The sequence below is a fragment of the Neofelis nebulosa genome, chromosome 10 (assembly GCF_028018385.1).
Source record: "Neofelis nebulosa isolate mNeoNeb1 chromosome 10, mNeoNeb1.pri, whole genome shotgun sequence".
NCBI lineage: Eukaryota > Metazoa > Chordata > Mammalia > Carnivora > Felidae > Neofelis > Neofelis nebulosa.
This window is the reverse complement of record NC_080791.1, coordinates 14,487,425-14,513,036: the sequence shown is the minus strand read 5'-3', so window position 1 is coordinate 14,513,036 and position 25,612 is coordinate 14,487,425. Positions and strand designations below refer to the sequence as shown.

At 54.8% G+C, this 25,612-nt stretch overlaps 3 protein-coding genes across 8 annotated transcripts in view; 2 read left to right on the top strand and 1 right to left on the bottom strand.

Annotated features, from left to right (window-relative positions):
* Window positions 1-10,570, top strand: part of SIK3 (SIK family kinase 3) — a 246,620-nt gene extending 236,050 nt beyond the window's left edge. For 4 of the 5 annotated variants that reach the window (XM_058686820.1, XM_058686821.1, XM_058686823.1 and 1 more), the window contains 4 exons: window positions 5,503-5,666; window positions 6,520-6,652; window positions 7,561-7,731; window positions 8,440-10,570. In XM_058686820.1, the coding sequence (XP_058542803.1) occupies window positions 5,503-5,666; window positions 6,520-6,652; window positions 7,561-7,718 (455 nt within the window). In that variant the 3' untranslated portion in view covers window positions 7,719-7,731; window positions 8,440-10,570. The remainder of the gene's footprint in view (window positions 1-5,502; window positions 5,667-6,519; window positions 6,653-7,560; window positions 7,732-8,439) is intronic. The other variant, XM_058686819.1, reaches the window with a different exon arrangement.
* A 4,900-nt stretch (window positions 10,571-15,470) lies between these two features.
* Window positions 15,471-17,477, top strand: APOA1 (apolipoprotein A1). The gene is made up of 4 exons (XM_058686826.1): window positions 15,471-15,538; window positions 15,723-15,785; window positions 15,981-16,134; window positions 16,792-17,477. The coding sequence occupies exons 2-4, from the start codon at window positions 15,743-15,745 to the stop codon at window positions 17,393-17,395; spliced, it is 801 nt and encodes a 266-aa protein (XP_058542809.1). The 5' UTR covers window positions 15,471-15,538; window positions 15,723-15,742; the 3' UTR covers window positions 17,396-17,477.
* A 2,144-nt stretch (window positions 17,478-19,621) lies between these two features.
* On the bottom strand, window positions 19,622-22,341 carry APOC3 (apolipoprotein C3). 2 transcript variants are annotated; one of them, XM_058686817.1, is made up of 5 exons: window positions 22,269-22,322; window positions 21,866-22,006; window positions 21,577-21,643; window positions 21,287-21,410; window positions 19,622-20,166 (listed from the first exon to the last, which is right to left on the bottom strand). In XM_058686817.1, exons 3-5 carry the CDS (start codon window positions 21,629-21,631, stop codon window positions 20,043-20,045), a joined length of 303 nt encoding a protein of 100 aa, XP_058542800.1. In that variant the 5' UTR covers window positions 21,632-21,643; window positions 21,866-22,006; window positions 22,269-22,322; the 3' UTR covers window positions 19,622-20,042. The 2 variants fall into 2 exon arrangements, with proteins under 2 accessions (XP_058542800.1, XP_058542799.1); XM_058686816.1 differs by lacking the exon at window positions 21,866-22,006 and having other exon boundaries at window positions 22,269-22,341.
* Between the last annotated feature and the right edge of the window lie 3,271 nt (window positions 22,342-25,612).

Sequence of the window (25,612 nt, the reverse complement as noted above, 5' to 3'; positions counted from 1 at the left end):
TCTTTTGCTGCTTTAAGCTGCCATGATTCTATAATTTTAAGAACTTGAGAGCTTGGAGTATTACATTACCAAAGAACCATCAGATAATTTGCTGTCGCTTTTGCCAAGAAAGGTCATAATGCTATTCTCCCAGCTCACTACAGGCCAGAGGGGGAGGCTCAAGCTTGTTTATCTCTCTGGACAGAGAGGAATGCCTGCTATTTCCTTTAATGACCCTTCCACCTCTGTGTAGGTACACGCTAGTTCCCAAGCACTTCATCAGTTATTTCCACAACAACAGATGCAATCAAGTTCACTGAATGACAAGGTTGCACCAGACAGGATTGTAGGTGCTGTGGGGAGTGAGTGCAGGGATGAAAAGATAAAGACCCTACCCTCAGGAAGCTTTTACCCTGCCGGGGGAAGGCAGGCAGGTTCATAAACAGCGTTACCCTGAAGGGGTACAGGATGAGCGCCGTAAGAGGCATAATTATTAAAGAACGGAGCTAGAGCGACCTTCTGAAAATTTCTTCAGGGTAGATGAACAGTGATCACTGGTGTTAGTCAAGGAAAATTGAATGCCACAGATCAGCATCCACGGTCACCTCTTTCCTTTATGGCTGCTTCTACCCGTCATCGTGGGGCCAGGCCCTGCTGGGGCACTGGGCAGGCAACGTGCCCAAGGTGTGTTTCCAGCGTGCCTTCCAGGGCTTTCCGTGTACCCTGCTGCCTGTCATCTCCCTGTCTGTCACTCTGGAAGGAGAAATAAGCTTTGTCTTCCCTCTGTGGTATTACATACGCTTCATTTTTTCACCTGGCAAATAAGTAAGTACAACAGCATGACCGGTTTACACAGTGAGATTACCAGCTGGACTGGCAAAGAACCACATCCTCTCCCCCGAGCCTCGTCGGCTTCAGCAGCTTATCTGCGGACTCAGGCCCCACGGAGGGTGAAACAATGACAGACTGGGCCGGGTTCACCCCTCAGAACCTTTAAGAGGAATCTGTACCCAAGTCATTTCTCTTCTTTTCTCTTAAAGCCCAGTAAATGAGTAAGGGTGAGTCAACATTGACAGATTCAATAGAGTGTTGTGCAAGCCGCCCCGAAGTTCCCGGGCAGTGGGTGGTGCGCACCGCGTCCCTCTGTGTATTTGGCCCCTTGCGTGATCGGGTGCGCCCCCCCCCCCCCCCGCCCCCGGACACTCTTGGCTTCGACCCTGGTCAGCACCTGAGGACGCTGCTCCCGGCGGTCCTCTTTCCACCAGTATTGGTGTGTCCTTCGGTGAGCTTGACCGTGCCCCTAGCTGCTGAACTGGCACAAGGCACCGAAGACTCAAGCCTGGGTCTCCTGTCCCTCGGTCACTAGGCTAGTGGCCTTCCCTGCCCTGCACACACCCCCTCCCACTGGTCAGTAGAGTACTATGGAGGGTCACAAAGGTCTAGAGACTCAGGACTCAACATTCTTTTTTTTTTTTTTTTCAAAAAATTTTTAATGTTTTTATTTTTGAGAGAGAGCACAAGCAGAGGAGGGCCAGAGAAAGAGGGAGACACAGAATCCGAAGCAGGCTCTAGGCTTCCAGCTGTCAGCACAGATCCCGACGCGGAGCTCGAACTCACGGACCGCGAGATCATGACCTGAGCTGAAGTCGGACGCTTAACCGACTGAGCCACCCAGGCGCCCCATAGGACTCGACATTCTTCTTAAAAATAATACTTTACTCATGCAGTCCTTTACGATTTAAGAAAGGGCTTTTGGCCCTTGGTGTCTTCTGAGCCCCCTGACAACCCTCATTCTTCAGATCGGGAAATAGGTTAGATGGCATACACTGTCGGTGATGGGGTTGGACCCTGACTCCGAGTGTTCGGATTCTACCACCTTACGTTCTCCCATTTATGCCTCCTCCCCTCTCCTTTGGCACCTGGCATGCTCTCTCCCAAGCCAAAGAGGCCAGCCTTTCCGGATCTCTGATATGTGGATCAGACCGAAACTTTGTTGCCTAACTCCTATTAATCCGCTTTGTTTTCATCTAGTTTTAAACTTAACGTTAGTAAGTTTTCCTCCTAAAAAGAGGAAATTAAACCAAACTCGTAAACCAAACTCTGGAAATTAGAGTGTCAGTAACTCATTTGTTAGCTCACGTATGGGTAAATTGTGCCCACAATTCTGGACGCAGGGTATCCTCGTTTGTTTTCGTCAGCTGGCTCGGCACACCCTGTGCACTCAGAACCAACACCTCTGAAATGAGTGTAAATGACCCCAGGGTTTGCTGGGCTCTTTGAGCGCACCAAGCACTTTCACGCCTTTGGGTAAGTCCTGCTTTCCCGATAGACTGAGACCCAGGGAAGTCAGGGGGTCTTGCCCAAGCCCCCACTCCTCAGGAGTCCTGCGGAAGCCGGGATTCCAGCCTGGGCCTCTCTGACCCCCAAACATGTGCTCCTGAGCTCTAGGCTGGGGAGTCAGGAAGGCTCACTGAGGCATTTCTCGAGCGCTTTCTGGCTCTGTGTGCCGGTGCTTGTCAGGCATGCTGGGCCCAAACTTGAGGGCCAGGAGGAGAGCAGACAAGGAGAGCAGGATCCAGGCGACCTTCCCCACAGCAGGAAGACGAGGGTGGGTGTTTGGGTTTGGAGAAGCCTCATTCTCAGAAATAAAAATAAACTCAAAAAAAGAGAGAGAAAGGAGACTTAGCCTACTTAACAAATAAACTCTAGAGGAGGCCTCTAGAAGAGGTGGGAAGGAGCCGGATATCAAGAACCAGAACGTGTACATTTTGTTAGCTTTGCTGTTTCCTCATGTTTAAGGAAATCTTTAAACAGCAGAGCTCTTGTGTCATCTTTGGCAGAGCAGGGGGGGGGGGGGGGTGCAACCAGCTGTGTTATCCGGAAGGAAAGAACCCCAGGGAACTGAGTGTTTGGTGTTAGCTCTCAGAGAAGAGAAGACAGGCATTGGAAAATGCTCCGAAAAAGTAAGCAGCAGCTGTTTGTGTGGCTTCTTGGCGAAGCGGACCACAGAGCCAGTGTCGCACCACTTCCTGCCCATGGTTCTGTGGGCCCAGGGCGAGCACGTGAGCTGTGCCCAACGAGAGGAGGCGGGCCACGTGGGGAAGAGGAGTGAGGACTTGCCCACCCGGCAAGTCCTGCTATTGGCTTTCCTTTCTCTTCCTGTCTCTTCTGGCTTTTAGCTTCGATAGCAAAAGAATTCACTTCTTTTCTTTGGCCTCTTTGCTCAGAGAACTTCCAAAAGATTTCTCACTCGCCATCACCTTTGGCATTTGGGAAGCTTCCCTCCTCTCCTTTTCCTCCCCATGCGTCGCACTACCAGCAATGTGCACGTCAGCTGGTTCCACTCCCTTCCCCACCCACCGTAACCCCTGAGCCAGGCCTAACCTTGACTGTTGTAGGAGGCCATTTGAATCTGGAGACCTGAAACCCTGTACCCAACACTCACACAGCACATTTTACTTCCATTATTCAAATAAACATTGGAAGGGCATGGTTAGCATTAGGGCCGTGTTTCCTATTAAGAACTTTTTTAAAACCTGGTCTCGCCAAGGGGGAGTTCATCAGAAGATAAGCCCAATAGTTGCCAAGGAGCTTTGACCAGAAAAGATCAAGCAAGCAAACCACACATATGTTCAGGTGCCAGGCTCTTAAGGACCAGAGCCAAAAGTGTGACCAGGAGTATCTGATCAACTTAGCAGTGGGCCTGGTATTCTTCTTGACCACCTTTGGTCAAGAGGAAATACTCAGTCCTCTTGAATGCTTTTCTCTCCAATATCTAGTCCAGAGGGTGCATGACTCTGGCAGGATAGTAACCCATATTAAGAGAGTATATATTAATATCAGTTAAAGAGCTAACTATTAGATAACTCTTGGCTATAGGACACTGTTCTGGAATACTAAAGGCTCACACGTGCATAAGGTACACTTCTTGTTCTCAGAGAACTTACGGGCTAATAAGAACAACCAAGACAAATACACAATTGAAAATGACGTCAGGAATAGTGTTAGAGTAATAAGAGTCCTTTAAAATTTTCTGACATTTAAAGGAAGCTAAGATCTTTATCTGCTTGAAGAGAGAGTTTCATAAAGATGTTAACATTTGAGGGGTGCCTGGGTGGCTCAGTCGGATAAGCATCTGACTTCAGCTCAGGTCACGATCTTGTGGTTCATGAGTTCAATCCCCGCATCAGGCTCTATGCTGACAGCTTGGAGCCTGGAGCCTGACCTGCTTCGGATTCTCTCACTCTCTCTCTCTCTCTCTCTCTCTTTCTCAAAAATAAACATTAAAAAAAGATGGTAACATTTGAGATGGACCTAAGAAGATGAGTTGATTTAGATTGGCTGGAATGGAAGAAGCAGCAAGCCATTTCCAGAGAGAGGAACAGTGAGGGCACCTGCATGGAATCGAGAGTGGGTGGGGAAGAGTTAAGCGCTCCCATTTGCACATTGACGCATGGGGGAACGTAGTGTGTAGTACTCACTGGAAGGTAGGCTGGGACAGCGTTGTGACAAGGAGCTGTTTGGGCTACCCTACTTAAGAATTAATCTTTCTAGAGTAGCGGTAGAGGGATGGTTAGCGGGGGGATGATTGGTAATCCAGGCAAGAGGTGATGGGGCTTTGGCGGAAGCAGTGAGATTGGAAAGAGAGGGACTGAAGTGACCAACATTGCAGAGGTAGATTCTTCAGGCTTAAGGTGATGTGGAACCAGGAGTACGGAACCAACAGGCACCCTGCGAGCTCACACCCGGAAGGTTAGGAAAATAGGGAAACAAGTTTGTCTGAGACACGGCCTGGGGTCAGGGTGTTGATGAGTTTGGAACTGGGCATGGTAAGTGTTAGGTGTCTGTTATTTCTCCAGGGTAAGGTTAATACTTGGAATTATGGATCTGGAGCTTATTAAAAAAGCATTTCAATAATTCTTTATCTAGAGGCAATATAGTTGAAGCCCTGAAAATAGATGATATTACCAAAGTAAGTGTGAGGAGAGAGAAGAGGTCAGGGTGGAAATGTAAAGAGTGGAGGGGCCATGGAAGCAGTCGGGGACAGCAGTTCAAAAAGTAGAAGAGGGGACTGGGCCGATCCACTGAGGTGGAAGCCAAGGAAGGAGAGACAAGACATCCACAGGATGGAGGCCATCCTTCCAGGCTAGAGGTTCCTGAGAGCTCCACGGAAGATTCTTATGTGCACATAGGTTTGGGAAATAATACTGCCAGGCCAACAGAGGAGTGAAAAAAAGAAAGTTTCCAGTGTGACCCAGTCACCTGCCGTTCGTTGTATGGGCTTTTTCTCGTGAGGATTTGTGATCCCTCCATAAAGAGGCTCCTATTTGCTGTGGGACTTGGGGCTGGCAGGCGGGTCCAGGCTCCTCTAAGTACCCTGAGCAGCCAGCTGAGGGTTAGCAAATGGTATACACATGGTCCTCACCACTGCTGATTGCCTCTGGCAAGACAGTTCTTTGATGGGAGTGACAATATCGGGAGAAACTCTAGGTCCGCTGACCCTGTTTTGCTGTGTCTCCTCAGAGTCTGTGATAGGGAACTGCATGGATAGAAGTTCTCCGGGACAAGCAATGGAGCTGCCGGATCACAATGGACTTGGGTACCCAACACGCCCCTCTGTCAATGAGCACCACAGGCCCCGGACCCTCCAGAGACACCACACGATCCAGAACAGTGATGATGCTTATGTATGTTGGCCTCTCCTACTTCTCAGAAGTGGGATCCTACTGGTCCCAACCTTGCCAGCAGTCCTGTGGGGTCACCTGTGCCCTTCCATTCTTCCCAGCCAGAATCCAGCCTCTCTGGGAACGATGCAAGCATGGCTTTGAATCAACTTCAGAGACCAGTAGAATCTGTGCTCTAAACTTCAGACCAAGGAATCAAGAGTAGTTGCTATCTGTTCCTTCTGGTCTGAGTTATTGAACTTCTCCCCAGACAGTCTAAACTCCAGCCCAAGCAAGTGAACCCATAGACTTTTGGTTAGTTTTCCAACAGTTCCATTGAATGATTCAGATAAAGGGACCTAACCCAGATCAACCGAACTTTGCTTCCTCCCGTAGCAACTAGCCACATGTAGCCATTCAAACTTAAATGTATTTAAAATGAAATAAAAATTTAGTTCCTCAGTCACGCTAGTCCCATTTCAAGTACTCAGCCACTTGAGGCTCGTGGCTCTGTGCCAGCAGGACAGATGTAGCATGCCGCTGTTCTCTCGGAGAGCACTATTGGACCGTCCAGTCCTCAGACCCAGGTCCTCTTGGTGAAGGGGACAGGTCAGAAATCTGGTTTTGGAAGACCGTGTGGTTGTCAAGGGCATGTGACCATCTGCTGAGGTTCACCATGCATCCCTCACCCCACCCACCCCACGGGGAAGGTGGGGCAGCTTCCCGCACTGTGACCGCCGGATGGCACAGCTCGGGAGCAGTGCCTGAGGCTGCCCTGTGCCTGGGCTCTTTTAGAGGGAACGGCTGTCACTAAGGGTCACCTGAGAGTGGCACGTTCTCTGGTATCCTGACTTCTTTTCCTAATTGTTTTCTGTAGGTGCAGCTGGATAACTTGCCGGGAATGAGTCTCGTGGCTGGAAAAGCACTTAGTTCTGCCCGGATGTCAGATGCGGTTCTCAGTCAGTCCTCGCTCATGGGGAGCCAGCAGTTTCAAGATGGGGAAAATGAAGGTGAGGGGCCTTATGCATGGGGCACCCTGGGGAAGTTTCTGGAGGCACCCCCCCTGCCATCTTCACTAGGGACTGTTCTCCTCTTCTGTATATAGGGTTCAGGGGAAGATAGGAAGCCATAGCTTCCCCGAGGGGTGTGGACACAAAAGCCTTCCCCACTTGTCTCCATCGAGAATGGGTATACAAAGAAGCAGGCCTTCTGGTTGAGGGCAGGGGTATCACGTTTGTCTTTGTAAAGCTTTGATAAGATACTGCTTTAACAACTATCTTTCTACCTCTGATTAGAGGGCATTGTATCCTAAGGGACTATGTCTGCCTCTTCTTAGAACCAGTAAAGGAAGGTATCATAACAGATAGAAGCGTAGGCTTTGGAATGGACAGGTCAGCAGTAAATCCTGGCTTTGCGCTTTACAGGTTCCACGGACAAGGCGCTTAGCCTTTCGGAGCCTCAGGGTCCTCCTCTCTAAAGTGGCAGGAACAGTAGAGCCTATATCCTAGATTGTGCTGTGTGCTTAACGAGTTTACGGTGCTCAGAACAATGCTTGGAGCACGAAGAGTGCCCAGTGACCCGTGCCTGCTAGCACTAAAATGGTCTCCTCCCTTGGAGAGCTAAGTCTTTCTGAGGGCACTGCATGCTGTCTTCGTCCACACTGGAGTAGTGATAGCACTTGAGGTGGGAGACAGAAGGGGAATGGGGCCGAGTGGAGCCCTTAGTACGGGAAGAATCCTGGCCCAGCCCACAGCCTAGGACCTGCTGTGAGCTAGAATTCAGGGTGGGAGCCCCGCTCCAGGGTGCTCAGACTTCTCTTCCTGCCGCCACCCCCGCCACCTACCACCTCCCTGCCGCCCCCCTCCCCTGCCCCGCCCCAGCTCTCTGCTAAGCTCGCGTGTTCTTTCTGGTCTTGCAGAATGCAGGGAGAATCTAGTTGGTCACGAGCATCCGGACCTGGCTGACGGCAGCCAGCATTTAAATTCCTCTTGCTATCCATCCACGTGCATCACAGACATTCTGCTCAGCTACAAGCACCCCGAGGTCTCCTTCAGCATGGAGCAGGCAGGCGTGTAACAGGAAATGGAGAGTGAGTATCTCCCCGGCCAGGGCCAACCCAGCCCTCCGGCCGAGGGCCAGCCCCCGATCCTTCTGTGTGTGGTGGCCCGTGAACTAGGCCACCACTCCCCTCTCCGTCTTTGCATCTTCGTGTTCTGTCACGAAGCGCTGTGCTGGTTGTTCGGGGAGGGGGGGGGGGGGCGGCGGGCAGGTGGGGAGCATACAGGAGAAATGCTGGCCATAGTCCCTTGGTTTACTTACGGGGGTAAGACGCATGTGGAAGGTGCCGTAGCCTGCCCAGAGACAGGAAGTGAGCTGCGGCTTCGGAGGATGGGGCGCCTCTGGCCAGGGTAATAGGGGAAGGACAGTCCTGAACTCGGTCCTGAGGCAGGAACCCCGGCAAGAAAACCTGTCTAGCCATAAGTTTTCAAGGCCATACTGCAAGTGGAAGAATATTCCAGACAGCGGAGCTGTGTGATCAGAGGCCAGTGGCAGAAAGCAGGTAAACTGAGCAGCTGGGCTGGAGGTAGTATTGCTTTTGTCTTGGAAAACTCTGACAGAAACCAGTGATGAAGGTTAAGCCGTCTGGCAAACCCACCTTCGCGCCTCAGCATGGCAGATCCCTTAAACTACCTGAGGTAAAGGGAGCCAGTTGCGTTCCGTGAAAGTGTTCCAACGAATGTTTGAGCCTCTTGCTCCGAGCTGATTCTCCTGTGTGTGTGTGTCTGCTCTGTTGCAGGTTTGTGTACAGCTCGGGAGTGAAATGACTTCACACCAACAGTATCTAGCAGCATTGCGCCAAATTGCCATTGTGTTTCTGTCCACCTAGAGCGTCACGGCTCCTTCCCTCACTTTGGTTCATCAGTGTGCGGTTCTTTCGGGTTCTGAGGGGGTTTTGCCATGTTTGCTTGTATGACCGAGTCACCAAGGAAATAAACAGGATATTCGTGTTCGCCACCTTTTGTGAAAGTGTATTTGGTATATTTGAGTTGGAGGTTTGGTTTACTTTGTTTTTTTTTGTTTTTGTTTTTGTTTTTTTTGATATATTTTCTTTCGGAGGTGATTTTCTTTCTTTTTTATTTGTTTCTCTCTTCTTGTTTTTTTCTTTTTTCCTTTCCTTTGCTGAGACAGAAGAACAAAGCAGTTAAAATTATAGAGGCCAGGAGACCCAGAGCCACTCCCCTGCCCTGCGTCCCCCCCACAGAGCACCTCCATTTCTCCATTTCCCTGCATTGCTTGTCCACAGGAGCAACTACTCACAGATAACATCCTCTGGATTCTTAGTGGCTGGGGGAAGGGAGAGAGGAAGGGGTGATGGCCCCTGGCGCTTTGGAAAACAGGAAGGAGAGCAAAAACCAACAAAAAAGAACCGCCGAGTCTGGAACCTAAGAAGGTCTTGACCGCCCGGATCCCATGAAAAGCTTGTCTGGCCTGGCCAAGAGCGTATCGGAGCGTTAGTGTGGGGGCCGAGAGCGGCCTGGCCTGGAGGGGATGCCAGTTAGAGCATCTCCCTCCGTGTGAGCCTTCCCGCTGCGTAACTCAGCTCCCCTCTGACAACCTGGAAAGTTGGCTGCCTTTCCCGTCCTGCTGGTTCCACCCACAGACTGAACACCCAACAGTGGTTCACTGTGCTTTTCGTGTCCCCTTTGCTTCTCACTTTATATTGTGCTGTACAAGGATTGTTTCTTCACACGCACACACGCTTGTTCCCTTCAGCCTCTGACACAGACAAAGAAGAACAGGAGGTTGCCTTCGGCCCCGCCTCTCTCCTAACCTTCTCCTCCTCCCTGGGCATCCTCAGCCCCTATTTTAATTCTTGATCATGTAGGAATTGTTTTGGGTAAATGTTGATATTATTGTTATTATTATTATTATTATTATTATTATTAATAAGTAAAAACAAAAGGAATTTTTGTTTAAAAGAGACATGTTTAACCAGATTCTGTTCTATTTGAATTGTGACTTGCACCTTTTGTTCAAAGTGTTTTCTGTAGACCTTGTAATTGTGAGCAGCTCTCACTCGTGCCAGTGACAGGTGTAGTGGTCTCCTTCCCTCCCCCGGGGAGCGGTCATATGCAGTAGCTACCGTTTGTCATTCTCTTTGTGTTTCCTCACTGTTAGAAACCAAAGTCTTCTCTGCTGGCTGGGGGCTGACAGAGGATCTGATCTTCAAACCAAGAAAGACATGTTAAATGTTTTGACTCTCGATCCTTTTTCCTGGGAAAGGAGAATGAAGGGTCCCCAGGCCCCTCCCAGTCTTTCACCCTGAATTTGCACAGAAGAAAGCGGGTGCCCCGCGTGGCCGTCCTGATGTTGCTGACAGGATTCCCGTGCGGCTCGTCCGTCTCACTGATACCGGCAGCTCAGCTCCTGGACCCGATGTCCCTCGAGTGGATTTCCGCACTGCGAGAGAGAGCCTTTCTTGGGATCTGTCCCGTGTTTGCACGGTCCCCAGTGTCTCCTCCGCTTGGTGAGGCCACTGACTCCTCACCAGAAGGAGGCTGCCGAGGAGACCCGAACAGCCACCGTTGGACTTCTCTGGGCTCGTTCCAGCTCCCATGCCCCTAGCCGCCCCCTCACACACGTGCTCGGCCTGTTGCGTTTACATGGGACTGTGCCGATGGAAGAGTAGGCTGCCGTCCTCCAGCAGCCAGCCAGGTGAAAGCCAGTGAGCCTATTAACCGTGCCATCCCGCGAACTACACTTGTAAAAGATCATTGCTTTGTATTGTAGTAACCAATAAGCGCAGTATATGTTGAATGTATATGAACATAATTTCCTATTTCTGCTCTTTGAAAATGTCAGAAGTATTTTTTTCTTTCTCATTTATGTTGGACTAAAAATGGATTAAAAAGATCTCCAGACCCAAATTGTGGCAGTAAGACTTTTAGTCCTTTTTGTGACGGTGGTCGTGGGCAGCATACAGACTTATAACTTAATACCTTAGTTGGACAGTAGGGGATTGTGAAAATAAAAACCTGTTCATAATCTTATGTTGATAATGCTACTTGCCTTGTGGTTCAGAGTCTAGCTGAGAGAAGCATCCAGGCGGGTGGAAGCTGGAACCCGGGAGGCTGAGGAAGCCTACAGAGCGCTGGGCGGAGCTTTGAGCAATCCATTATCTCACCCTGCCTGGTAAAGCTAGCATTCTCTAGAAGCCTGGACTCAGCCCACACTGTGTCCCCACTTGGACCCTGTCCCGTCAGAAGGGAGCATTTGAGTTTGCTGAGTCAGATGGAAAACCGATTCCTTGAGAGGGTGCTTTTAAGGCAGTGGAAGGAGGTCCTCAAAGACCTGGGGCCTTTCTGAGGTGACCCCAACCAGCCCAGTGATGTGACTGCCCGGTAAGTGTTAGGACACGAAGGGGACTTTTCCTATAGCTTTCCTCTTTTTTCACACCTGCATTCCAGAGGGCAGGGTGGAATTTCCAGCCTGGTCCCAGGCATGGCTAAGAGCTAGCTGGTTGAGGTTCTTCTGTGAGGAAAGATCACTGAAGCTGGAAATACGAAGCTTGTAGAAAGAAGAGTAGGAAGAGGGCATTTACGAAAGCTTTTGCACCCACAGTGCACCAGAAAGTCACTGTGGGACTGTTGGGAATGGAAAGAGCCTTCCAAGAAGGATCTTCTAGAAATCCTCTGAGTGTGTACACACGTGTGGAAGCCTTGAGGGAGGGTATCTGGAAGCACTCGGTGACCCACCCGGATGCCTTCCACATCTTGTAATGACCTTTGCAGTTGCGTCCCCACCATGAAATCACCAGGGTGCCTTTGGGCCAGAGGTGCGATGAGCTTCCGGACGAAGTGGGCTGCTGCCCTCCTGGATAAAGACCAGAGATCTGAGCTCTAGAAAGCAGGAGCCGTGCCCACAGACCCTTCCTGGACTCTCCTCCTGACTTTGCGCCGTGCCCCACCCCACCCTAACCATGAGGCAGGGGTTCGGAGGGCTGGTGTGCCTGCCCCGGTGCCAGACCTCGGCCCCAGCCGCTCATACGTGAGCCACCTGCACCTTGGTCTCCTCCTGAGTAGGAGGGCAGGAAAGAATCGTGTGTGTGTGTGTGGGGGGGGGGTGACAGTGCCCTGCCCCGGGGCCTGGGTTGGGGCTCCGTCACCAGGAGCTGCGACAGAATTGCCAAAAAGGAATTACGGGCATGGGGGCTCCCTCCCCCCCGCTCGGTCTCAACCATCCCAATCCCAAGTCTCTGGTCCTGACCTGCAGCACCGTCCTCTCCGTTCGAGCACAGGGCTGGATGCTCGGAAGTTACTCCTGCATTTCCTCCCAAGGCCCGCTCCTTCAGATGCCCCTTTACCATCCCGGGGACCCTTTGCCGTGCCTGCTGTCACGCATCGAGTAAATGTTTGTTGAGTGTCTGTTATGTGCCAAGTCTAGCAGGGGACAGAGTCCTCCCAGTTCAGAGTGACCAGTACGATGTTGGGACACAAATTGTGAAATGAGTCGCTAATCATTCTGAGCAAAATCCACTCATGCAGCGAGTTAGCAGCACTCCCGGCTGGCCCCTTGGCGACACGCTCCACAAATGGTCACTCTGGAGGTGCCGGAGATCAAGGAAAAAGCACGCTGGGACGAAGGGCCTACATGGGTGGACCTTTACTACGCAGCTAGTGCAACCCGTGGGCACCTGATGCCTCCAGCAGGGACTGGCTGGACCCCTGTCTGACGCTGAGATGCAGAGGACTTGCTTCCTCTCCAGACTATGAGTAATGAGGGGCTTGGACTAGTTTGAGGCAAACCTCTTGCAATGAAATGGGGCAGACACACTAGTGAGCAAGGGCAGTAGAAAAGAAAACATCCCGCCTGTTAGGATGCCATCACCAGAACTCCCTAGCCTGACGCCTTGCGATCCCCGAGCTGGGAAACCGAGAAGCCCCTGATCAGAACACGAGGTGGCCAGCCAGGCCTCCTGAGTCCTGCTCCTGATGGCACCAGACACCAATGGCTGGAAGCCACGGGCAGCTCTGAGCTGCCATCTACTGCTAGGCGAGACAACAGCGAAAATATCTGACTGCCCAGCCTTCCAGGGACGATCGTGAAGGTGCTTTGGCCACTGGCGAACTACACAAATGTTGGAATTCGGGTTAGCCATCATGAGCACTTAAGTAATAAACCAAAGAGAAGGGTGGAACAGTGGCAGGTAGCTTGAAGTCCAGCCCGTAAGCTTCTGAGTCCCCCACATGCTGGCTGGGGCGAGCTGCATGCCCAAAAAGAAAGGAGCCTCTCTTGGCCTGAGACACCAGGAACTGCCCCCAGGAGGGGACCAGCCTCCCCCCCGGTGATCTTTAAGCCTCGGGCGGAAAGCTGGGCTGGCCAAGTGGCAGCCCAGGCCAGCTGCTCAGTGAGACTACCTCCCTCTCTGCAGGGCCCCGTGGATCCCTGGGGCTGGGTCAGCGCAGGAACAGAGGCCCCACATCTCGGCACCCGCAGGTCAGAACCACACAGAGAAAATGTGAGTACTTGCCACTTCTGCTTCTGGAAGCCGAGGTCTTAGCTCCGGCCTGACCGTGCAAGTTGTGTTCTGTGGGAGCCAGGGGATAGAATGCCAGAAACTGGGATTCTGGGACACAGAACTGTTACTGAATGCCAGCTACCTTTCAGTTTTGCCACGGATGTTCCGATGTGGTGCTTAAGACAACACACATTTATTACCTGAGTACAGTTCTAGAGGTCAAAAGTCCCAAGTGGGTCAGACCAAGTTAAACTCCTGGTGTCAGCAAAGGCTGTAAGGGAAAATATGTTTCTTCTTCTAGCTTCTGGAGGCCACCCACATTCCTTGGCTTGCAGCCCCTTTCCAGCAGTCACATTGCTCTGACTTGCGCTCCTGTCCTCTCTTCTGACTGCTTCTCCTACCTCCCTCCTGTATATTTAAGGACGCTTTTACTGATATTGGGCACACCTGGATAATCCAGGAAAACCACCCACCTCAAGGTCCTTATAATCACATCTACACGGCCCCTTTTACCATGTAAGAGTTACAGGCTCCAGGGATGAGGACCTGAACATCACTGGCCGGGGGCGGAGGTGGGGGGGGATTGGGGAGCATTATCCTGCCTGCCAGACATACTCCGCATACTGTGACTCCAGGAGATGGCATGTCCCATCATTTTCTTCATTCAGCAGATAAGGGACTGAGGTGTGCCGAGGTTGTGTAAGTTGCCCGGGGTCACACAGCTAACTCGTGGCAGAGCTGGGACTCCAACCTGGGGCTGTCCAGCTCCAAGCCGCCTTGTCTGAGGTGAAGGGCAGGAGACCCGCTACAGTGGCAGAGGCTTGGGGGCCCCGAAGCTCCGGGACCCGGCCAACAGCAGCACCAGGCAGGTGTTTAGAGTAATTTAGGGAGTGTCCTGGGTAGATGGTGCAGGGCACATTTCCATCCTGGGTCTACATCCAGAGAGAGCTGGGTGCGAAGTCCAGTCCTGCCTCTAATTTGCTGAGAGACCAGACACCTAGGGCAAATTCGTTCTACTCTCTCCAACTTCCTCATGTGTGAGATGGCAGGGAGGAGAGAGCCTGGAGGGGTTGATCCCAGTGTCCCTCTCAGCTTGGGTCCCGCACAGGCTCTATGACTCAGGGCCCATCGTCGGTGACCTGGTGTTGGAGGTCCCGGGCCTCCCGAGAGGACCCGTGGAGGACACTGCTGCCAATGCCAGTGAGCACACAGTTTGCATTCACAGGACTCCCCCGGGGTCCTCCGACGACCCCGGCCATTTCTGTCTCCATTTTACTGAGAGGAAACCGAGGCTCAGAGAGATTACATAACTGGCTTGCGATCCTTCTCCAGGATTTTGCAAGTTGGAGGAGGAAGGAAGTGAGAAACCAGGTCTCCTGCCGCCTCCTACTCCAGAGGTCTTTCCCCCTGCACCGGTGACCCCTGAAGGCTGGTATACATTCTCACCGTGTGTGATAGAACATAAGCTTGAACAACGCAAAGATATATATGGATTCAATCTAAGAGACTGTCCTTGGTTCTGACATTATGTCCTTTTGTGGGCTGTTAAAAAAAAAAAAAATCATTTCTTTTTTGCAGAGCTGGTCCTGGTAGACGGGGGTCTGGGTGGGTGGCTAAGGCAGTGGGTAACGTTTTTACATGACAAAAATCAAGAGCTGGCAACTCGCAGTTGGTCTCTAGAATTCATTTTGAAATGCCAGGGCTTCAAAATCTCAGTCTGGGAGCCACTGAGCCCTCCCTCTACACTCTCCCCAGGCCACTCCCTGGCTCCACGGGGTCCCCTTAGGCTAAGGGTTTGGGAGGTCTGGAAGAGCCTGGAGAGAGGTATGCTGACCTGCTGGGACAAAATAGAAAACAGGGTGTTGGTGGGAAGACCGTCTGCTGCCTTTGCAGGGGAAGGGCAGGGCGGGTGCAAAATAATCTCCTTGGAATGCAAGGGGACGGTGGGGAGGGCATCTCCTGAGTGGAGGAGTCCCGGCCATCCCTGGCCAGCTGGTGTCTCTTGCCTCCTTCCCTCCTCTCCCCGGCTGCACTGGCACGACAGACACTGGAGGGCACATATCCCCCTCCCCCTCAGGAGAAGGGATGGGTCCAGATGACCCCGACCCTGAGGACCTGCGAGCCTGCAACCACCCTGTGGCCCCCGCCTGAACCCTTGATCCCTGGCCCTGCAGCCCCCGCAGCTTCCTGTTTGCCCACTCTATTTGTCCGGCCCCAGGGACAGAGCTGATCCTTGAACTCTAAGTTCCACATCGCCAGGACCAGTGAGCAGCAGCAAGGCCTGGGCTGGGCTTATCAGCCTCCCAGCCCAGCCCCTGCCTGGAGACATAAATAGGCTAGGAGAGCTGGCAGCTTAGAGACGGCTGGAGCCCTTGAGGTAAGTGCTGCCATCGGAGGCTGGGGCATCCTGGCTCCAGAGTGTCCCCATGCTGGGACTCTGGGTTCTGAGACCCTCTCCCACTCTGTTCTGCCCCCACCCCTGGCTAAAATGAGCGGGAGAGCACTGGGCTCCTCCACGCTAGAGGCCTGCCCCGCTCAGCCGGGACCCTCTTCTCCTCCAGGTCACCCACGTCCCTTCAGGATGAAAGCCGTGGTGCTGACCTTGGCCGTGCTCTTCCTCACGGGTAGGTACCCCGTGCCCCCCAACTTAGGAAGCCAGCCTTTGGCAGAGGGCCCTTCTCCCTAAGTCCCTGTGGGCCACCCTCCTGGGCACAGGGAGCAGGATTTCTCACCCCCTCTTCCCTGCCTCCAAGCCTGGCATTTCAGCGCCGATCCTGGTCCAGAGCAGGCCTGATCTGGGTCTCCCCTCTCACCCGCAGGGAGCCAGGCTCGGCATTTCTGGCAGCAAGATGACCCCCAGTCACCTTGGGATCGAGTGAAGGATTTAGTTACCGTGTACGTGGATGCAGTCAAAGACGGCGGCAGAGAGTATGTGGCCCAGTTTGAAGCCTCCGCCTTGGGAAAACAGCTAAAGTAAGGACCCAGCCTGGGGCCATGGGCAGGGGCAGGGGTTGTGCTTTCTGGGGGACAGAGAGGCCTGTGGGAAGATGTAGCCACAATGGCCGGATCACCTATTTCATGGGCCCCATAGAAGGCATGGAACACAGGAATGGGATCCCCCAAATGACTGTCATCTCAGAACTCATTTTAGGGAGAATAATATGTGGTAGTGCCGTAGCAAGGGGCAGATCTGTGCTGCCGGCTCAGCAATCACAGCGCCTTTTGCCTGCAAGTGTAACCCAGCCCCTTCCCGTTCTTAGCTACCTGACCCGCTCCTGCCCAGCAACAGGGGTGGCCGTCTTCAGAGACGACGACGGCCTGGGAGTGTGGAGACGAGGTCCTTGGGGCCCAGCTTTGGGGCCAGGCAAGACTGGGCAGCAAGCCCGGCTTCGTCTCTTACTAACTCCTCAGTCCATCAGTACAACGGGACGCGATGGCGATGGGAGCACGGCAGGCTGCCGTGGCGGGGACCGTGTGTAGGGCAAGCTAGGCTGGGCTCTGGCCCCCGGGCTGCGGTACGTCGACAGGTGCCGCTCAGGGCTCACCGCAGGCGGCCCCGGGGCTGGCCCGGGGTGCCCCGGCAGGGAGGCCACCCCTGAGCCCCTCGCTCTCCCCGCCCCACCCCTTCAGCCTGAAACTCCTAGACAACTGGGACACCTTGGGCAGCACGATCACCAAGCTGCGCGAGCAGATCGGCCCGGTCACCCAGGAGTTCTGGGATAACCTGGAGAAGGAGACGGAGGTGCTGAGGCAGGAGATGAGCAAGGATCTGGAGGAGGTGAAGCAGAAGGTGCAGCCCTACCTGGACGACTTCCAGAAAAAGTGGCAAGAGGAGGTGGAGCTGTACCGCCAGAAGGTGGCGCCGCTGGGCACGGAGCTGCGCGAGGGCGCGCGCCAGAAGCTGCAGGAGCTGCACGAGAAGCTGAGCCCGCTGGGCGAGGAGCTGCGCGACCGCGCGCGCACCCACGTGGACGCGCTGCGCGCGCAGCTGGCCCCCTACAGCGACGAGCTGCGCGAGCGCCTGGCCGCGCGGCTGCAGGCGCTCAAGGAGAGCGGCGGCGCCAGCCTGGCCGAGTACCACGCCAAGGCCAGCGAGCACCTGAGCGCGCTCAGCGAGAAGGCCAAGCCCGCGCTGGAGGACCTCCGCCAGGGCCTGCTGCCCGTGCTGGAGAGCTTCAAGGTCGGCTTAATGGCCATCGTCGACGAGGCCACCAAGAAGCTGAACGCTCAGTGACGCGCCCGGGACCAGAGGGGGGCCGCCTCGGGCTCCCCTGGCCTTCGATCGGGTTCTTAGAATAAACGTTTTCAAAGCGGGACGCCCGTGTTGGGCTGCATTGTTTTGTTTTGTTTTTGTGTTTGTTGAGGCTTCAGTTGTGATTTTTAAACAATAAAATGTGCTCCAAAAAACTATAAATTCTTTTTTGGGGGGAGAATGGGAACGGGGTGCGGGCGGCGGAGGGGACGTCACCGTGCCAGGGCCTCTGACCAGGGGACAGGGAGCCGGAGCCCATCAGCTCGGAACCTGGGCCCCTCAGGGTCCTCATGCGAGGACCCGGCCGCTAGGAGTGAGGTAGTGGATGGAGTCCCCTTCCCGAGGAGGCCCAAACAGAGAGGAAATCATAGAGGACCATCAAGGTGACAGACAATCCAACGCGGAGTAACCTGAAAACTCCTCCTGCGGGAAGAACCGCAGCCCTGTTGGAGAAGGGTCAGGAAACAGGGCTGGCTTTGCTGGGAGAAGTGGGCTCTGGCTGGGTGGGGAGTGTCACCCCCCACCCCACCCCCCCCACACACACACAGGCCAGGCCAGGAGCCCCGCCAGCACTCTGGCTCTAGGTGGGCTGGGGTGGGCCTCAAGGAGCCCCTGGGGCTGGAAGGATTAGGGACGAGCTCAAACGAAGAGCTTAGCCTCTGCTCCTTCCTTCTTGATGAATTCCAAAAAAACGAGGAAACAGACGCTTCCCTTTTCTTTTTTTCACAAGGGCAGCATGCCGCTCCTCAGGGTCCCGCCCTTTCCAGAAGCAGCGGATGTTTCCTCCAGCACAGCTGTGTAAACCAGCCCTCCCCCGCCGCGGGGCTCCAAGCCTGAGTCAGAACAATAACCCCCACCTGATTACAGGTAATTAGCCCACTTTTATTTCTAAGATGTATTCACATCCGTCATCTCACTGCATCCTCCCCCAAATCCTGGGTAGACCGCCACTACATCCATGATACTGATGACAAAGCTGAACCCGGAAGTCACAGGCCAGGGCTGAAGAGCTGGATGGGTTCGGTAGCCCTTTTCAGACGCATTCTGGGTCGTTTTTTAAAAAAGCGTGTGGTCAGGCACTCGAGTTCACACGGCTGTGCACAGGCGCATGCACGTTCTCAAGCGCACACTCCTATGCGCAGCCGGCCCCCTCTTCACACTCAGGTACTTACCCCCATGTGCGTGCCCAGATTCACAGATCAGAGATCTGGGCAGTGCCCTGTTGGAACTTTCCCTGCCGTCTCCCCACGGGGCCTTTTGCCCCCTGCCTCTCCCCCCATCTCCAGCACGTCTTGCAAACTTCTGGATAAAGCAGTGGGCTTTTTAGTTCCTAGCCACCAAGAGCCATAATAGGTGTCAAGCCCAGATCTGGGTGAGAACACTTTCCAGGTGTGGGTGCTGGGATCCCTGGCCCGGTTGGGCCAGAAGAAAAGCCCAGGTGGATTTCCAAAGGGAGAGCAGATGTCTCCACATGGGGCCGGAGGTGCTGATGTCAGCCAGATGTGCCAAGGAGCCCCCTGACACCCAGCGTAGGAGTAACGGAGTGTTTTTCTGTGTCAGCTGAGCAGACTATGAGCAGCTGATCTGAGCTTCAGGTCCAGCTCTGCCATTTGCCGATTCTGTGACATTGGGCAAGTGCCTTCACCTTTCTGAACCGCGGTTTTTTCCTTGGAAGAGCGAGGGCCTGCCCAAGTAGTCTGTGGTTCTGGGACTCCCTGACGTGAACATCTGTTGGGGGGCGGGGACACAAGGGAAACAGCCTCTGTTGGGTAACTTTGGGTTCCTTCTTAGTTCCTGAGACGCCGGGTTCCCCCGGCTCCAATTCTGGTCCCAAGGGGAAATCAGCTCAGCCTAGAGCAACAAGGATGACCATTCACAAGGTACTTTGATGTGCCAGGTGCTCTGCGCAGCCTCACTCATTCATTCAACAAATCTACAGTGGAGGTGGCGTTGTTGCACCCACTTAACGGGTAAGAAACTAAGGCTGATATAAAATGATGGCCCCCAAGCCACAGCCTAGTTGTATCTTATTCCAGCCACTCCCCATCAGCCTCCTTCCCTCAAGTGTGGCTGAGAGGGCCAGGCGGCCTGGGTAGTGCGAGTCAGCTCCACAGAGCTCCACAGACAGCAGTGACAGCTCTGATGACGGATGGCACAAAGATGCCAGGCACCGTGCCTGGCACAGATCACACACTCAAGTCATGTTGCACAGCATCTGACAGTTTATCAAAGTGTTGTCGGACCTCTTACCCCATCTTCTCCTCCACACAAGCCTGTGGAAGCAGAGTTCTCCTGCCTCCGTGTGATGAGGAAACTTGGGCCCAGACACCACCCGACTGCTAACGGGTGCGTAGGGCACTGGCCCCAGGCCGGCTGAGTGGGACGCAGCCCAGCGCCCACCCACAGAAGAGCCCTGGCCCATTTCCACGCCCGAACACACATGGCATGCGTGGGACGTCCCACTCGCGGCAGCTTCTCATCCAGTTTTATTGGCAGGGCAGGAGGCTTGGGGGTGGGCCAGGTCTGGGGTGGGGCGGAAGGTGAGAATGCCGTCACTTTCAAGCGACTTTTGGGATGGCCCAAGGAGCCAGCGGGCTGGGTGGGCAGGAAGACGTGGTGCGTCAAGGTCTCACTTGGCTTCAGAGGCTGGCGTCGGTGTGACGGCAAAGGTCGAATCCCAGAACCCAGAGAACTTGCCTGTAAGCGTGCTCCAGTAGTCTTTCAGCGAGCTGAAGCGACCGGTCACCCAGTCCCTGAGGGTTAAATCAGTAAGGGGAAGCAATGGAAGTGGGGGTAAGAGCTCACGTGAAGGCGGCGGGGCCCCTGCCGTATCCCCACTGCCTCTCCACCCTCCCTCTCAACCTCCTCCAGCAACGCCCCTGACACCTCAGGCCAAGACCCTTTCTGCTGTCACCTCAGGCAGAAGAGATGCTGGAGGGGGTGATGGGACCCTAGCACAAGTCTAGCTTGTTTCTCCGAGGTGGGGCAGACCTCTGTGTCACCATGGGTCTGAGGCCAGCTGGAGGGGAGTGGTTGAGTGGGAGATTTGTAGAGCCTGGGCTGTCATTCTGTTCGAGGCAAATGATGCCCTCCAGGGTTGTACAACCTGGTGGCTCTGAGTGGGGTGGGGCAGAGGGAAGCAGTCTCTCTTTTGGAAAATCCTCAGAGGATGAATTAGCTGTGTGATCTGGGCGGCGGGGGGGGGGGGGGGGGGGCGGAGGGTGGGGGCGGTTCCCTTAACCTCTCTGAGCCTCCATTTTCTCATGTGCAAAATGGCACAAACAATACCCACTCCACAGCCGGTTCTGAGGACTATGAAATTCTGTGAGCGCCTCAGCTATGTGAATGCTGGCCAATTCGCAGTGGAGGTGCGGAAGGGAGCAGGGGAGAAGAGAGGACTAGAAGGCAGGGCAGGATGGGAGAGGAAGCACAGACTAGTTCACATGGGCCCCAAGTCTTGGCACAAGGCAGAAAGACACACACACACACACACACACACACACACACACACACCAGGCTGAAAATTGGATTGAGTGGGACCTCCCAGCCAACCTCCACCAGAAAAAGGGAGTGGGAGCAAGAGCTAACAGGGCCTTCCTTAGAGCCGTGCAGAGAGCCTGGAGAAGGGAGGGCCCACAAAGGGAGAAGAGGCCAGGAGGAGATGAGGGGAAGGAAGGCTACAGCCCGCCTCCATCTCTCCAGCCAGAGAAAGCCCTATGAGGGCCCCGTTCCACAGACCAGAGCACGGAGGCTCGGAGAGGCACAGGTCCCGGTGGGTGTGGCCAAGCCACGGCCCCACTGCCCGTGCTCTGCTGAGTCAGAGGCGGGAGGGAGCCCAGAGCCGGCGCTGAGCACCGAGACGTGAGGGTGTACCTGGCCTGCTGGGCCACCGGGAACTCCCGCATGGTGGTCAGCGTGTCCTGGGCGGTCTTGGTGGCATGCTGGACGTAACCCTGCATAAGGCCCAGAAGGGAGGGGTCCTCCCCCTCTATAGCTCCTGCCGGGAGAGCGGGGTGGAGTGAGATAGACTGGCCTCTGGGGAGCCCTTCGCCTCCGCCCAGCCACCAGCCAGGGTGTGGGATACTCAAGCCATTCCCAGGTCCTCCAGGCAGACGGCTGCCCGCCCCTCCCTATCCCTAGCCCTGTCCCCAAGAGCTGCTTACGGGCAGAGGCCAGGAGCACCAGGAGGGCAGTGACGAGAAGGACCCGGGACTGCATGGCACCTCTGTCCTGCAGGGAAGTGTCTTGAGAGGGGTACCCCAAGCCCCCCACCTCTGGTCCTCCCTGGGGAGGTGGTGTGGCTCCTGCCGTGGATCCTGAGCTGGGTCAAGCCAGGAGGAGAGAGGGCCTGGTGCCAGCTAACACGGCAGGTGAAGGGCTTCCAGCCAGAGGCCTCGGGCAGAGCCAGGCTGGGAGAGAGCGCGGGGCCAAGGGCCGGAGCAGAAAACCCACCAGACCAGGAACCAAGGCACCCGGGTTCCGGCCTGGTTCCTGCCACTAACACGTTGTGTGACTTGGGGTAGATTCCTGTCCCTCTCTGGGCCTCGGTTTTTCTGTCTGGGGTAGGACTGGGGTCTAAGGCTTCTTCCAGTCCTAAACACAGAGTGAGGGAAAGTGCACGGATTTGGAGCCAGTTCCGGTCGTGCTGTGAGCAAGTGCCCTGCCTTCCATGAGCCTCGGTATCCCCCAGTGTGCAACTGGAGGTGCTGGCCGCTTCTCTAGCCCCGGGGCTTCCTTGGCTCCAGTAAGCTCTTCTCCAGTTTGTGCTGGCCGCTCTGGGCAGGGACCGTCCTCTGCCCCTCGCCATCCTGCCTCTCCTTTCTCCCTCACCCTCCTCCTCCCCAGGGGGCATTACCTGGAGCAGCGGTTTCTTGGGATGAACTGAGCAGGCAGACCTGAGGGTTCTGACCTGGTTTATATTGTCTCCAGGACAGCGGGCACAGAGGGCCCAGTAAGCTGGGCAAAGGTCACCTGCTGATCAGTCTAGACCAGGGCCCGAGGCAGGGTGCCCAGATGCAGCCAGGTTTGCTGGGAGAGTTGGGAAATCTCTAGGTGCCGCGGTGACCACACTGGTCTCCTGCTACCCCTGCAGCCCAGAGGGGCTCAGGGACTAGGCATACCCCATTTCCTCCAAGCGGCCTGGCTCCCCAGGGAGAGGTAGGGGAAAGGCATTAGGGGAGAAGCCAGGGGTCTCTGGGCCACCGCAGCCCTTCACACATGCCTTTCAGGTCCCTCCCCGCACCCCGCCCCCTGGGCCCTGGAAACAGCCTGGAAGGGGTGGGGGCTGGATTGAGAAGGTGATGGGCTTCTTCAGGCTTGAGAACAACTCAGTATTGGGGTGGGGTGTCGGGAGTGAAGTCACCGAAGACCTATGGGCAGAGGCTTGTGTGGGGAGGGGAGACACAGTTGACTCCACACAGCCCCCTCCCCTGCATCGACGTCTCTTCTCCAGGAGCCTCTCCAGCTGAGCCCAGGGCAGGGGGTGGTGGGAGAACAGCACAGGCTGCTCTGAGCCCAAGGCCTTTCCCCCCCTCCTCCTCCCCTTGCCCTCTGGACCCACTGATAACATTTCCTGGGGCAGGAGCTGGGGTTCCAGGCTTGGGCCTTCCCCAGACAGCGACAACTGGGACTGATTGCCAGCGCTGAGCACCTCTCACCTCGGGCCTTGGTTTCCTCAGCTTTGAAATGGCAGCCCTCGGAGCCCCCTGGCTGGGAGGGGAGCTGGAACGAACCGAGGTTGTGGTGAGGCCAGTCCGGTGGGGAGAGGGGACAGAGGAGCTCTGCAGGGGCTGTCCAGGAGAGGACTCAGGCTTACCTTCCTCGGGGTAAGGTGGCCCTGGGCCCGCAACAGGAGCCATAACCTGGATAGCAGGATCAGGGAGGCTAATAAGACTTTGAAGCCAAGAAATCCCAGGTTCAAACGATGCCTGTGACTCTTAAGTCATATGACCTAGGAACAGAGACCTAATACCTCAGAGCCTCAATTTGCTCCTCTTGTAAAAGGGGATAGAATGCTGATACGCCAAGAGTTGTGGCACAAAGTAAATGAGGCATGTACAAAGCAACTGGTTCATGGAACAGGCTTGATAAATCTCTTTCTTCCTCCCAAACACCTTGTCTATCCCTAGACAGCATAGTCTGAAGGCAGGAGGAAATAGGGCTTTTGAAAGCAGGCAGCCATCTTCTCAGGAAGAAGCAACTAACTCCACGGTGTGAAATCAGAGGCCTGAGAAAGAGGCCTGGCTCCACCCTCAGAATTCTTTGTTTGCTAAGACTTGACCTTTCTCCATTAGAAGTTCATTCCTTTGACTTAGATCTTGTATTCTGTTAAAATGCATATAGATTTCTATGAAGTAGATATTAACGTCCCATTTGGTAGATGAGAGACCTAGGGCTCAAAGGGGTAGAGATGTCCCCGAGTACATACAGCACATCACTGGTAGAGCCGGAAACCAGAATCCGGGTCTTCAAATACCAATACTGGCAGTAGGCAGCTTGGAGCGATGAGACCCTTGGAGATTTATCATTCACTCAGACCTTAGAGTAAATCAGTTTCAGATCTCTTCCTGAGCACAGATTTTGGTGATGGGGTGGGGAGGAAAGGAAACTGATCAGGTCGCTGAAGGATCTGCGCACCGGGGAGGGTAGAGAGCAACTTGTGCCCGTGTCACTCTTCTGTTCTGGCCTGTCCCTCGGCCCCGGAGGTGAAGGCCACAGTGGGAATCCAGGGTCCAGGCTGGGTCAGAGTACAAAGTCCTCGGTCCCTGGGCCTGCTAGAATGGGCTGGCTGGATCCCTGGACCCTCCAACTCTCTTTCGCTGTGTGTGGAGGGTCTGGAGGAAACTGTCCTCTCTCTCACATGTAGCAATGGGCCCCCTGAGGCCAGGGAGGTCAGAAGATGGGGGCAGAGAGACCCAGCAGGGTCGGGCTGAGCTGGGCAGAGAACCCAGGTGTGTGGGCCCATGCAGCAGGGGTGTGGCATGCCATGAGTCCTGGGACTTTTCCTCTTTCAAAGGGCTTGGCACAATTGAGTGCCCTCCTGACAGCTCTGGCTTGGGTCTCAGTAGGGCTATCTCGGGAGGGGCCCTCTCAGGGGCCAGCCTAAGCTGCCTCTCTCTCCTTTCTCTCTCTCTCTCCATCCCACGCTGGCTCCCCTGGGATGAGGTGGCTGCTCTGGGCCTGGCCCGCAGACTGGCTGTAAGGAGTCACCAGTGGTGGTAAGGAGGGGGTGGGAGGGAGGCTTGAGCAGCTGGGGCCAAAACTGGTCCTCTAGGACCAGTCCTCTAGGACCGGCTAGGCTGACTCCTCACTAGCTTCCTTGCGTCTGGGCGAGGCTAGCACACAAGCCTCTGATCCATGCCCCTGCCATTAGGCTGGATGGGGAGCCCCGATTCAGCCCTGCCAGCCAGAGTATCTGGTTCCCCATGCCTCTCCATGCGGGAAGTTCCTCCTATTATCCCACCCAGATCCTTCCTGTAACAACAACAGGAGCTACCCCTCTTTAATTCTGCCCTGGGAAGAGGGCCAGAGTGGAGCATCTGTGGGGAATATGTCCATGTGACTTGCCTGTCTCTGGCTGGTCTTGAGCTCTCCCCTCCTGGCTCTGAGCTCTGGGCTGACCCCTGGTTTTGTCCCTGTGGGGTGGACAGGAGGGTGGCTGTAATGCTGGACTTTCAACCTCATTGTATTACCAACCATTAGGGCCATCTGTTGCACACACAAGGAGAGCGAGGCTCAGAGAGGCACATGATTTGCCCAGCATCACATGGGCCCCCTGTGTCCACCAATGGGGCCGTCTCTTGTCTCATAGGGTCAGGTCCTGCAGGAGAGGCCAGCATCTGTGCCCAAAGAGAACCAGAGGCCCAGCCGGAGGCCGAGCCCGTGGCTCGAACGCTGTAAGACTGGACACTCGTTCTTCCCCTGTTCCCGGTGCAAATCTGTTTACAGACTGATACAAAACGTGCCCACTGACTTGGGGAAACATATGCATTCAGTAATGGCATCCACCCACGACATGTCAGGAAGCAGCACACCCCCCTCGTGGTTGTGGCTGCTCGCACAGGCCGGCACCGGTCCCTTAGCGAGATGCCTTAGCTTTGTGCCCACAGACAGCTGAAGTATTTGCACACTTATGTGAATCTGTGCACGTCCTGGCAGATGCTCTCAGACATGCTCAGCGGGGTACAGACACTCCCAGTG

Bases quoted from the DNA above. Each gene is read 5' to 3' on its own strand.
- APOC3 (XM_058686816.1), bottom strand. From the start codon at position 21,631: ATGCAGTCCCGGGTCCTTCTCGTCACTGCCCTCCTGGTGCTCCTGGCC. The intron at 21,411-21,576 runs GTAAGCAGCTCT...CTCTCCCGGCAG, and splicing joins GGTGCTCCTGGCCTCTGCCC to GAGCTATAGAGGGGGAGGAC. The intron at 20,167-21,286 runs GTACACCCTCAC...TTTAACCCTCAG, and splicing joins CCGGTGGCCCAGCAGGCCAG to GGACTGGGTGACCGGTCGCT.
- APOA1 (XM_058686826.1), top strand. From the start codon at position 15,743: ATGAAAGCCGTGGTGCTGACCTTGGCCGTGCTCTTCCTCACGG. The intron at 15,786-15,980 runs GTAGGTACCCCG...TCTCACCCGCAG, and splicing joins GGCCGTGCTCTTCCTCACGG to GGAGCCAGGCTCGGCATTTC. The intron at 16,135-16,791 runs GTAAGGACCCAG...CCACCCCTTCAG, and splicing joins GCCTTGGGAAAACAGCTAAA to CCTGAAACTCCTAGACAACT.